General features: G+C 42.1%; 1 protein-coding gene across 1 annotated transcript in view; it reads right to left on the bottom strand.

The window, feature by feature from the left end:
* Positions 1-2,523: 2,523 nt before the first annotated feature.
* Positions 2,524-13,868, bottom strand: part of LOC134433386 (nicotinate-nucleotide pyrophosphorylase [carboxylating]-like) — a 17,417-nt gene continuing 6,072 nt past the window's right edge. Inside the window, exons 2-4 of the mRNA XM_063182243.1 lie at positions 9,071-9,768; positions 5,576-5,707; positions 2,524-2,730 (exon numbers count right to left, since the gene is read on the bottom strand). Coding sequence (XP_063038313.1) covers positions 2,524-2,730; positions 5,576-5,707; positions 9,071-9,768 — 1,037 coding nt within the window. The remainder of the gene's footprint in view (positions 2,731-5,575; positions 5,708-9,070; positions 9,769-13,868) is intronic.

Here is a 13,868-nt window from a genome sequence, read left to right as displayed (position 1 = left end):
CACCTACGCCTATTTCTGCATTCCTATGGTTCTACTTTTGATACTTTCTACATATTCTTAGGGTATATTCAGGACTAATCTCAACTCTATCCTCATGTTGCAGCAAGGTCACTGCTGACTCTTCCTTTTAGCTTGCTGACTGCTGACTTTTCTCCTTCAGTTTAACCAGTGGCATTATATCAGTGTGGCCTTTCTCAGCTAACCAATTATTAATAATGCTCTCCACATATTATTATTTTATTTTATTAAAATACTTATTATTTATTTTTTTATATTATCCAATATAAAATTTATTATATATAAATTTATTTTACATTATTTAATGTTTCATTTAATTTAATATCAAAATATTTTCAATATGTTTATTTATATATATTATATTTTTCTTTTATTTAAATATTTATTATTTCATTTTTTATATTATAAAATATAAAATATAAAATTTAATATATAAATTTAATTTCGCATTATTTAGTGTTTCATTTCATTTAATATCTAAATATTTTCAATATGTTTAATTATAGATATTATATTTTTTCGTTCAATTTAATGTTTATTATTTATTTTTTATATTATTCAATATAAAATTTAATAGACAAATTTATATTTACATTATTTAGTGTTTCATTACATTTAATATCTAAATATTTTCAATATGCTTAATTGCATTTAACCCATATAAGGTCATAAAGCCATTAATATATCTATTATTATTATTATTTTCTTTTATTTTAATATTTATTACTCAATTTTTTATATTATCCAATATAAAATTTAATATATAAATTTAATTTTACATTATTTAGTGTTTCATTAAATTTAATGTCTAAATATTTTCAATATATTTAATTATATATATTATATTTTTTCTTTTATTTTAATATTTAATTTTTTATATTATACAATATAAAATTTAATATATATAAATTTATTATACACTTTTTAGTGTTTCAATAAATTTAACAAAAATATTTTCAATATATTTAATTAAATATATTATCTATTTTTTTTAATTTTTAAATTTATTAATTAATTTTTTATTGTATCCAATATAAAATGTAATATATGAATTTATTTTACATTATTTCATTAAATTTAATATCTAAATATTTTCAATATATTAAATATTTTCACCTTTATTGTGTCATTTTTAACACTAAAAAGTGTAAAATTAAATTTATATATTAAATTTTATATTCGATAATATAAAAAAATGAAATAATAATAATTAAAATAAAAGAAAATAGATAAGATATTGAATTAAATATATAGAAAAAAAATTTATATTAAATTAAATGAAACAATAAATAGTGTAAAATTAAATTTATATAATATATTTTATATTGAATAATATAAAAAATTAAATAATATTAAAATTAAAAATATATAATATATATAATTAAATATATTGAAAATATTTTTATATTAAATTAATGAAACACTAAATAGTGTAAAATTAAAATTATATATTAAATTTTATATTGGATAATATAAAAAATTAATTAGTAAATAATAATATAAAAGAAAATAGATATAATATATATAATTAAATGTATTGAAAATATTTTTTTATTAAATTAAATGAAACACTAAATAATGTAAAATTAAATTTATATAATAAATTTTATATTGGATAATATAAAAAAATTAATAAATATTAAAATAAAAGAAAATAGATTATATCATTAAATATATTGAAAATATTTTTATATTAAATTAAATGAAACACTAAATAATGTAAAATTAAATTTATATAATAAATTTTATATTGGATAATATAAAAAATTAAATAATAATTATTAAAAGAAAATATATACTATATATAATTAAATATATTGAAAATGTTTTTATATTGAATTAAATGAAACACTAAATAATGTAAAATTGGAGTTATATATTAAATTTTATATTGGATAACATAAAAATGAAATAACAAATACTAAAATAAAAGAAAATAGATATAATTAAATATATTGAAAATATTTTTATATTAAATTAAACGGATCACTAAATAATGAAAAATTGAATTTATATATTCAATTTTATATTGGATAATATAAAAAAAATAAATAATGAATATTTTTGGGGTTCCAGGTGTTTCTGGGTCTCAGGTTGGATTTTATCGGTTCTGGGCTGGGCTTTGGGGTTCCAGGTTGGATTTTGTGGTTTCCGGGTTCGATTTTGGGGTTCCCAAATTTCAGAGTTTCAGGTTCGATTTTGAGGTTTCCAGGTTGGATTTTGGGGTTCCTGGGATGGATTTTGGGGTTCCCAAATTTCAGAGTTTCCAGGATGGATTTTGGGGTTCTTGGGATGAATTTTATGGTTTCCAGGATGGATGTTGGGGTTCCTGCTTGGATTTTTGGGGTTCCTGGGATGGATTCCAGAGTTCCAGGTGTCTCCTCATCTCAGGTTGGATTTCATTGGTTCCAGGTTGGATTTTGGGGTTTCTGGGATGGATTTTGGGGTTTCTGGGATGGATTTCAGGGCTCCAGGGTGAAATTTTGGGGTTTCCATGTTTGATTTTCACTTTTCCTCGGCTCCGTCCCCCATGCCCACCACCTTGAGGGCGCAGTCGAGCGCGGGGGCGCTGTGGGTCAGGCACCCCATGGACACGACGTCCACGTGGGGCCCCAGGAAGCTGCCCAGGCTCTCCAGGCCGATGCCCCCACTGGCCTCCACCAGCACCCGCGGGTGCGCGGCCTTGACGCGCGCGGCCGCCGCGTGCAGCGCCTGCAAAACAAGGAGAACGTCAAAAAACCCAAAATTTGGGGCTTTGCAACCCAAAACCTGCCCAGTTTTGGTCCCATTTTTTGGGTTTATCCCAATTTTTTTTTGTTTATTTCCCCATTTTTTTGGGGTTTTTTCCCATTTTTTGGGCGTTTATCCCCATTTCAAAAGGTCCACAGCCCCATTTTTGGGGTTTTCTTCCTATTTTTCGGGGTTTTTCTTCCTATTTTTTGGGGTTTCCCCACATTTTTGGGGGCTTTATCTCAATTTTTGGGGGTTTTTTCCCCCTGTTTTTTAGGGTTCATTCCTTTTTGTTTGTTTATTTTTCCCATTTTTGGGGTTTCATCCCAATTTTTGGGTTTATCCCAAATATTTGCACCATGTCCTCATTTTTGGGGTTTTTTTCCTTTTTTTTTTTTTTGTTTTTATTCCCATGTATTTTTTTATTTTTTCCCACATTTTGGTTTGGGTTTTTCCATTTTTCTGGCGTTTTCCCCCATTTTTTGTGGTTTTTTCCCCATTTCTTTGGGAATAATCCCATTTTTTGGACTTTATCCCTATTTTTGGTGTTTATCTCCATTTTGGGGGCTTTTATCCCCATTTTTTGGAGTTTTATCCCCATTTTGTGGGGGTTTTATCCCAATTTTTTGGCATTTATTCCAATTTTTTGGTTTTTTTTCTCACTTTTTGGACTTTACCCTAGTTTTTTGGCTTTTTTCCCCATTTTTGGCGGGTTCATCCCCCCTTTTTGGGTTTTTTCCTCATTTTTTTGGGGTTTTCTGCTTTTTTTTTTTTTTTGTTGATTCCCCATTTTTGAGGTTTATCCCAAATTTTTTTAATTCCCCCCCCCCCTTTTTTTTTTGTTTGGGATTTATCCAAATATTTTTTGATTTTTTTTCCCATTTTTTGTGGTTTTTTCCCCATTTCTTTGGGAATAATCCCATTTTTTGGACTTTATCCCTATTTTTGGTGTTTATCCCCATTTTGGGGGCTTTTATCCCCATTTTTTGGAGTTTTATCCCCATTTTGTGGGGGTTTTATCCCAATTTTTTGGCATTTATTCCAATTTTTTGGTTTTTTTCTCACTTTTTGGACTTTACCCTAGTTTTTTGGCGGGTTCATCCCCCCTTTTTGGGTTTTTTCCTCATTTTTTTGGGGTTTTCTGATTTTTTTTTTTTTTTGTTGATTCCCCATTTTTGGGGTTTATCCCAAATTTTTTTAATTTCCCCCCCCCCTTTTTTTTGTTTGGGATTTATCCAAATATTTTTAAAATTTTTTTCCCATTTTTATGGGTTTCTCCCCATTTTTGGAGTTTATCCGTGTGCAGATCCCGGTAAAAGGGGACAATGTCAGTGAACCCCAAAATTTGGGGTTGGGCGGGATTTGAACCCCAAATTGGGGTGTCCCTGCTCAAATTTGGGTTTTCCCCAAAAAATTCCCCACAAATCCGGGGAATTGAACCCAAAATTGGGGTGTCCCTGCTCAAATTTGGGTTTTTCCCATAAAAATCTCCACAAATCCGGGGATTTGAACCCAAAATTGGGGTGTCCCTGCTCAAATATGGGTTTTTTTCCATAAAAATCCCCACAAATTTGGGGATTGTTCCACCCAAAATTGGGGTGTCCACCCCCAAATCCCCCTTAAACCACAAACACCAAAAAATTGGGATTTTTCACCCAAAATTTGGGGTCTCTCCCACCCAGAAAAATCCCAAATTTGGGGGTTTCCAACCCAAAATTTGCCCAGTTTGGGTCCCCAGAAAAAATGATCAATTTTGGGATTGTTCTGCTTAAAATTGGGCATTCAAAATTGGGGTGCCCACCCCCAAATCCCCACTAAACCAGAAACCCCCAAAATTGGGATTTTCCACCCAAAATTTGGGGTCTAAGCTACCGAGAAAAACCCCAAAATTTGGGGTTTCCAACCCAAAATTTGCCCAATTTGGGCCCCTAAAAAAAAATTATCAATTCTGGGATTGTTTCACCCAAAATTGGGGTGTCCACCCCTAAATCCTCCTCCATTAAACCTCATCCATTAAACCAGAAATCCCAAAAATTTGGGATTTCCAACCCAAAATTTGCCCAGTTTGGGTCCTGAAGAAAATTTATCAATTTTGGGGTTGTTCTGCTTAAAATTGGGCATTCAAAATTGGGGTGTCCACCCCCAAATTCTACAAATCGCCCTTAAACCAGAAATCCCAAAAAGTTGGCATTTTCCACCCAACATTTGGGGCCCGACCCACCCAGAAAACCCCAAAATTTGGGACTTTCAACCTAAAATCTGCCCTAAAATTTGGGTCCCTAAAATATTTATCAATTCTGGGATTATTTGACCCCCCAAAAAACCCGATTTTTTGCAGTTATCTCCCCCAAATTTTCACCTTTTTTCCCCAAATTTTCGCCGTTTTCCCCCAGATTTTCACCGTTTTTCCCCAAATTTTTGCCATTTTTCCCCCCAAATGTTCGATTTTCGGGGTCCCCCGATATTTTGGGGCTCCCCCATGGGCTCAGAGCTCAAATCTCCACCATCCCCACCCCAATTTTGGCCCATTTTTGGGGTTTTCTCCCCCAAATTTTCACCATTTTTCCCCAAATTTTCACCTTTTTCCCAAAATTTTCACCTTTTCCCCCCAAATTTTCACCTTTTCCCCCCAAAATTTCGATTTTCGGGGTTCCCCAAATTTCGGGGCTCTCCCGTGGGCTCAGAGCTCAAATCTCCACCATCACCACCCCGATTTTTGGCCATTTTTTTGAGTTTCTCCCTCAAATTTTCACCGTTTTTCCCCAAATTTTCCCCTTTTCCCCCCAAAATTTCGATTTTCAGGGTTCCCCGATGTTTTGGGGCTCACCTCTAGGCTCAGGTTGTCGAGCAGGACGACGTCGGCCCCGGCCTCAGCCGCCTCCAGCGCCTGCTCGGCGCTCGCGCACTCCACGCCCAATTTCTGCGTGAAGCCCCCGGCCCGGCGCGCCCCCTCAATCAGCTGCAAAGACCCCAAAATAACCCCCAAAAATTAGGGATTTGCCCCCCAAAATTTGGGTTTTTCTATTCAAAATTAATCCTCAAAAATTGGGGATTTCTACTCGAAATTAATCCCCAAAAATTTGGAAATTAATCCCCAAAAATTGGGTTTTTCTATTCAAAATTAATGCCCAAAAATTAGGGATTTCTACTCAAAATTTATCCCCAAAAATTTGGAAATTAAATCCCAAAAATTGGGATTTTTTTCCCCCAAATGAATCCCCAAAAATTCGGAAATTAATGCCCAAAAATTGGGAATTTCCCACCCAAAACCTGGGAATTCCTACTCAAAATTAGTCTCCAAAAAATTGGGAATTTCCCCCCCAAACTCATCCCCAAAAATTCAGAAATTAATCTCCAAAAATTAAGAATTTGACTCCAAAATAAATACCCCAAAATTGGGGATTTCTACTCAAAAAAAATCCCCCAAAAATTGGGAATTTCTACTCAAAATTAATCAACAAAAATTCAGAAATGAATCCCCAAAAATTGGCAATTTCTGCCCCAAATTAATCCCCAAATATTGGGAATTTGTCCCCAAAATTCATCTGCAAAATTGGGGACTTCCCTCTGAAATTAATCCCCAAAAAATTCAGAAATTAATCCCCAAAAATTGGGAATTTCTACTCAAAATTCATCCCCAAAAATTCGGAAATTAATCCCCAAATGAATGGCCAAAAAATTGGGGATTTTCCCCAAAATTCATCCCCAAAAATTCAGAATTTCATCCCAAAATAAATCCCAAAAAATTGGGAATTTCCCCATAAATTCATCCCCAAAAATTGGGAATTTCCCCCCAAATTAACCCCCAAAAATTGGGAATTCCTACTCAAAATTCATCCCCAAAAATTTGGAAATTAATCCCCAAAAATTGGGAATTTTCACCAAAATTCATCCCCAAAAATTGGGAATTTCTGCCTCCAAAATTGGGAATTTTCACCAAAATTCATCCCCAAAAATTCGGAATTTCTGCCCCCAAAATTGGGAATTTTCACCAAAATTAAAACCCAAAAATTGGGAATTTTCACCAAAATTCATCCCCAAAAATTGGGAATTTCTGCCCCCAAAATTAGGAATTTTCACCAAAATTCATCCCCAAAAATTGGGAATTTTCCCCCCAAATTTGGGGTCTCGCTCCAACCAAAACCCCCACCCCCCAAATTTCGGGGTCCCCCCACCCCATTTCCCCCCATAATTTTCCCCAAATTTCGGGGTCTCCCCACCCCATTTTCCCCCCAAATTTCGGGGTATCCCCCAAATTTCCTCCTCATTTCACCTCCAATTTCGGGGTCCCACCGTGCCCAAACCGCCCCAAAATCGGGGTCCCCCCACACCTAAAACCACCCAAAAATCCCCCAAATTTTGGGGTGCTGCCCTTTGCCAGCGCTCCGGGATTGTCCAGAGCCCTCCCAAATTTGCCCCCCAAATTTCCTCCATTTTACCCCAAATTCGGGGTCCCCACAGCCCGAACCCCCCAAATTTTGCCTCCCAAATTTTGGGTTTCCCCACCCCATTTTCCATCCAATTTTTTTCCCATTTCTCCCCCATTTCCACCCAAATTTCCCCCATTTTCCCCCAAAATTTTCCCCCATTTCCCCCTCCAAATGTGGGGGTCCCCACAACCAGAACCCCCCAAATTTTGCCCCCAAATTCGGGGTCTCTCCACCCCATTTCTCCCCCAATTTTCCCCCCATTTCTCCGCCATTTTCCACCCAAATTTTGCCCCATTTCCCCCCAAATTTCGGGGTCTTCCACAACTAAAACCGCCCCAAATTCCCCCCAAATTTGGGGTCCTTACCCGTTTAACCCCTTCCTGTCCCTCACTCAGTTCCACCACCGCTCTGTGCTTGTCCTTGAGCAGCCCGGAGCCCCCATTTCCCCCCCAAATTTCCCCTCATTTTACCCCAAATTTTTCCCCATTTCTCCCCCATTTCCCCCCCAGATTTGGGGGTCCCCACAACCAGAACCCCCCCAAATTCTGTAGGGTCTCCCCACAACCAAAACTGCCCCAATTCAAGGGTCCCCCCACTCATTTCCCCCCCAGTTTAGGGGGTCCTCATCTGCCGGATCCCCCCGCATTCTCCCCCCCATTTCTCCTCCATTTTCCCCCCAAGTTTTTCCCCATTTCTCCCCCATTTTCACCCAATTTTTTCCCCAATTTCGGGGCTCTCCCACCCCCAAATTCCCCCAAATTTTGGGGTCCTCACCTGTGTCACCCCCTCCTCTGTCTCCCGTGCACTGCTCTGTGATTGTCCAGATGCCCCCTCCCCAAATTCCTGATCCCCCTCCCCATTTTCCACCCAAATTTTTTCCCCAATTTCGGGGTTCCCCCACCCCAAAACCCCCCAAAATTTGGGGTCCTTACCCGTTTAACCCCTTCCTGCCCGCTGTCGCTCTCTCTGTGATTGTCCCCCCAGATTTCCTCCCCATTTTCCACCCAAATTTTTCCCATTTCCCCCCACATTTCGGGGTTCCCCCGACCCAAAATTTGGGGGTTCTTACCCGTTTAACCCCTTCCTGCCCGCCGTCCATCTCGGCCACGGCCCTGTGCTTGTCCTTGAGCAGCCCAAACGCCCCCAGCCCCTCCCAAATTTCCCCTCATTTCCCCCCAAATTTCGGGGTCTCCCACAACCAAAACCCCCCCAAAATTGGGGTCCTTACCCGTTTAACCCCTTCCTGCCTGCCGCTCAGCTCCGCCACCGCTCTGTGATTGCCCCGATCCCCCCTCCCCATTTCCTTCAAATTTCCCCCATTTTACCCCAAATTTTTCCCCCATTTTTCCCCATTTGCCCCCCAGATTTGGGGGTCCCCACAACCAGAACCCCCCAAATTTTGCCCCCAAATTCGGGGTCTCCCCACCCTATTTCTCCCCCACTTCTCCCCAGTTTTCCACCCAAATTTCTCCCCATTTCCCACCCAAATTTTCCCTCATTTTCCCCCAAATTTCGGGGTCTCCCACAACCAAAACCGCCCCAAATCCCCCCAAAATTTGGGGTGCTCACCCGTTTAACCCCTTCGTGCCCACCTCCACTCATCTCGGCCATGGCCCTGTGCTTGTCCTTGAGCAGCCCGGACCCCCCATTTCCCCCCCAAATTTCCCCCATTTTACCCCAATTTTTTCCCCAATTTCGGGGGTCTCTCACCCCAAAATTTGGGGTGCTCACCCGTTTAACCCCTTCGTGCCCGCGTCCGCCCATCTCGGCCACAGCCCTGTGCTTGTCCTTGAGCAGCCCGGACCCCCCATTTCCCCCCCAAATTTCCCCTCATTTTTCCCCAATTTCGGGGGTCTCTCACCCCCAAATTTCGGGCTCCTTACCCGTTTAACCCCTTCGTGCCCGCCGCCCATCTCAGCCACGGCCCTGTGGTTGTCCTTGACGAGGCCGAAGGCCCCCAGGCCCTGGCGGTGCCCCTGCGCGCCCCCCACGCCCAGCGCGTACTTCTCGGCCGCCCTGAAGCCGGGCGTGCCCTTGCGCGTCCCCGCCACGACCCCTCCCCAATTCCGGCTCTCGGCGACGCCCCGGGCCCGGGCGGCCATGGAGGCCACGCCGCTGCAGCGGCCCAGGACGTTGAGGGCCGTGCGCTCGGCCAGGAGCAGCCCGGAAACGGGGCCGCGAACCTCGGCCAGCAGCGCCCGGCCCGGGCCCAGCCGGGAACCTTCGGGAACCTTCCAGAGCACGGAGCAGCCCGACACCGCGAACACCGCCTCGGCGAACGGGCAGCCGGCCAGCACCCCGAAAAACGGGGCGGGGGCGGGGTTAAATGCGGGGGTTTTGGGGTTAAATCCGGCGGTTTCGGGGTTAAATGCGGGGGTTTCGGGGTTTTTGACGAGGATGTGGGCGCGGATCTCGGCGTTCCCCAGCGGCGCCACGGTGGGGTCGGGCCAGGGCGCGTCCTCGTCCAGCCAGGAGCGCGCCAGGGCCCGCAGGCGGTGCGGGGGAGGGGGGGGGCGGCCAGGGGGTCCCCGAAGGGTCCGGGGGACCCGCGGGGTTCGGGGGCGCAGAGTCGGACATGGTGCGGAGAGACCTGGGGAGAGAGAAAGGGAATTAGGGGGAGGATATTGGGGTCCTTGGGGGGCATTTTGGGGGTCTTGGGGGGTCTCTGTGAGGATTTTGGGGGTCCCAGGAGGGTCCTTGAGGGGATTTTGGCGTCCCCATTGGGATCTATGGGGAGATTTTTGTGTCTGGGGGCGATTTTGGGGGTCCCAGGAAGGTCCCGGAGGGGCTTTGGGGGTCTTAGGGGGGTCCTGGAGGGGATTTGGGGGTGTGGGGAGGGGGCTTGGGGGGATTTTGGGGTCCCAGGGGCGTCTTTGGGGGTCCTTGAGGGGGTTTTGGGGTCCCAGGGGGGTCCTTGAGGGGGTTTTGGGGTCCCCATTGGGATCTCTGGGGAGATTTTGGGGTCTGGGGGGGATTTTGGGGGTTCCAGGAGGGTCCTTGGGGGGATTTTGGGGTGTGGGGAGGGGGTTTTGGGGAGATTTGGGGGATCCTTGGGGGGATTTTGGGGTCCCAGAAGGGGATTTGGGGTAATGGGGAGGGGGCTTGGAGGGGTTAATGGGGTCCCAGGGGAGATTTTGGGGTCCCCATTGGGATCTATGGGGAGATTTTTGGGTCTGGGGAGGATTTTGGGGATCCCAGGAGGGTCCTTGGGGGGATTTCGGGGTCCCCCTTGGTGTTTTTGGGGAGGTTTTGGGTCTGGGGGGGATTCTGGGGCTCCCTGGGGGGATTTGGGGCCGCTCTAGAGGAAATTTGGGGTCGGGTTTGGGGGATTTGGGCAAATTCGGGGCCGATTTTTGCCCCTTTTTTCCCATTTTAGGGATTTTTAGATCATTTTGTGTCAATTTTTGCCAATTTTGTGCCAATTTTTGCCCCTTTTTCCCCATTTTAGGGATTTTTAGACCATTTTGTTTCAATTTTGGTCAATTTCATGCCGTTTTTCCCCCTTTTTTTCTGGTTTTGGGGCGATTTTGTCTCAATTTTTGCCAATTTGGTGCCAATTTTTTCCCTTTAATTTCTGCTTTTGGGGCTTTTTAGCCGATTTTGTGTCAATTTTTGTCAATTTTGTGCCGATTTTCCCCCTTTTTTCCCATTTTAGGGATTTTTAGATCATTTTGTGTCAATTTTTGTCCATTTTGTGCCGTTTTTTCCCCCTTTTTTTCTGGTTTTGGGGCTTTTGGGGCGATTTTTTGTAAATTTTAGCCAATTTTCTGCCGATTTTCCCCCTTTTTTCTATTCTAGGGATTTTTAGACAATTTAGTGCCGATTTTTTGCTCTTTTTTCCCATTTTAGGGATCTTTAGAAGATTTTGAACCAATTTTGTGCCGAGTTTTCCCCTTTTTTTCCCGTTTTGGGCCGATTTCCATTGATTTTGTGTAATTTCAGCCGACTTTATGCCAATTTTTGCCAATTTTGTGCCGATTTTCCCCCTTTTTCCCCGTTTTGGGCCGATTTCCGCTGATTTTGGGTAATTTGTGTAATTTCAGCCGATTTTGTGCCGATTTTGGCCCTTTTTGCCCCAAATCCCGCGGTCCAGGGGCCATTTTGGGCCCGGCCCCGCCCCCTCCTCTCCCCCGCCCCTCCCCCGCCCCTCCCCCACTCACCGGGCGCGCGCCGGGCCCGAATGAGGCCCCGGGGGGGGAGGGGGGGGATCTTACCCGGGGGGCGGGGCCACAGCGCGGGCGCTGATTGGCTGCCGCCGCTGATTGGCTGCCACGCCCACCCCCAAAAAAAAAATCCGAAAAAACCCAAAAATAAACCCGGAAGTGTTTGAGGGGGGGGGGGGAGGGGAAATGGGGGAGGGGAAATTGGGGAAAAATGGGGGAAAATTGGGAAAAATTAGATTTGGGGTCATTTGGGGGACATTGGGGACAATGAGAAAAAAATGGGAAAAATGGGGGGAAAAGTTGACAAAAATTGGGGAAAATTGGGAAAAATGAGATTTGGGGACATTGGGGACAATGAGAAGGAAATGGGGAAAACTGGGGGAAAAATTGGGGAATATTTAGAAAAATGAAATTTGGGGACATTGGGGAAATTTGGGGGGAAATTTAGAAAAATGAGATTTGGGGACATTGGGGGGACATTGGGAAGAATGAGAAAAAAATGGGGAAAATTGGGGGAAAAATGGGGGGAAATGGGGAAAAACGGGGAAAATTGGGGAAAATGAGATTTGGGGACATTGGGGAAAAATTGAGGAAAATTTGGAGAAATGAGTTTTGGGGACATTGGGGACAATGAGAAAAAAAATGGGGAAAAATGGGGAAATTTAGAAAAATGAGGTTTGGGGACATTGGGGACATTGGGGACAATGAGAAAAAAATGAGAAAAATTGGGGAAAATTTAAAAAAAATGAGATTTGGGGACATTGGGGACAATGAGAAAAAAATGAGAAAAATTGGGGAAAATTTAAAAAAAATGAGATTTGGGGACATTGGGGTAAAATGGGGTAAAATGGGAGAAAATTGGGAAAAATTGGGGGAAATTTAGAAAAATGAGATCTGGGGACATTGGGGGAAAATGGGGGAAAATTGGGAAAAGTTGGGGGAAAATTGAGAAAAATCGGGGAAAATTTAGAAAATGAGATTTGGGGACATTGGGGAAAAATTGGGGAAAATTTGGAAAAAAATTGGAGGAAAATTGGTAAAAAATGGGAAAAATGAGATTTGGGGACATTGGGGGAAAATGGGGGAAAATGGGGGAAAATTGGGGAAAATGAGGTTTGGGGACAATGGGGGAAAATTAGGGAAAATTTGGGAAAAATTTGAGGGAAAATTGGTAAAAAATGGGGAAAATGAGATTTGGGGACATTGGGGAAAAATGGGGAAAAATGGGGAAAATTGGGAAAAATGAGATTTGGGGACATTGGGGACGTTGGGGAAAAATTGGGGGAAAATTGGGGAAAATTTAGAAAAATGAGATTTGGGGACATTGGGGGAAAAATGGGGAAAATTGGGGAAAATTGGGGGAAATGAGATTTGGGGACATTGGGGACAATGGGGAAAAATTGGGGAAAATTGGGGGAAAATTGGTAAAAAATGGGAAAAATGAGATTTGGGGACATTGGGGGAAAATTGGGAAAATTGGGAAAATGAGATTTGGGGACATTGGGGAAAAAATGGGGAAAATGGGGAAAATTGGGGAAAATGAGATTTGGGGACATTGGGGACAAATTGGGGAAAATGTTGGAAAAAATTGGGGGAAATTGGTAAAAAATGCGAAAAATGAGATTTGGGGACATTGGGGGAAAATTGGGGAAAATTGGGAAAAAAGAGATTTGGGGACATTGGGGACAATGAGAAAAAAATGGGGAAAATTGGGGGAAAATGGAGAAAAATTGGGGAAAATTTAGAAAAATGAGATTTGGGGACATTGGGGGAAAAATTGGGGGAAAATTGGGGGGGAAAATGGGGGAAAATGGGGAAAATTGGGGAAAATGAGATTTGGGGACATTGGGGACAATGGGGGAAAATTGGGGAAAATTTAGAAAAATGAGATTTGGGGCCATTGGAGAAAAAATGGGGAAAATTTGGGAAAAAATTGGGGGAAAATTGGTAAAAATGGGATAATTGGGGGGAAATTGGGGAAAATGAGATTTGGGGACATTGGGATCATTGGGGGAAAATGGGGGGAAATTGGGAAAAAAGAGATTTGGGGACATTGGGGACAATGAGAAAAAAATGGGGAAAATTGGGGGAAAATGGAGAAAAATTGGGGAAAATTTAGAAAAATGAGATTTGGGGACATTGGGGGAAAAATTGGGGGAAAATTGGGGGGGAAAATGGGGGAAAATGGGGAAAATTGGGGAAAATGAGATTTGGGGACATTGGGGACAATGGGGGAAAATTGGGGAAAATTTAGAAAAATGAGATTTGGGGACATTGGAGAAAAAATGGGGAAAATTTAGGAAAAAATTGGGGGAAAATTGGTAAAAATGGGATAATTGGGGGGAAATTGGGGAAAATGAGATTTGGGGACATTGGGATCATTGGGGGAAAATGGGGGGAAATTGGGAAAAAAGAGATTTGGGGACATTGGGGACACTGGGGGGACATTGGGGAAATTTGGGGGCAAATTGGGAAAAATGAGATTGGGGGGATTGGGGAAAAATTGGGGGAAAATTTGAAAAAATGA

This window comes from Melospiza melodia, unplaced genomic scaffold, assembly GCF_035770615.1.
Source record: "Melospiza melodia melodia isolate bMelMel2 unplaced genomic scaffold, bMelMel2.pri scaffold_18, whole genome shotgun sequence".
NCBI lineage: Eukaryota > Metazoa > Chordata > Aves > Passeriformes > Passerellidae > Melospiza > Melospiza melodia.
The sequence above is the reverse complement of the archived record's forward strand: the minus strand, read 5'-3'. Positions and strand labels throughout refer to the sequence as shown.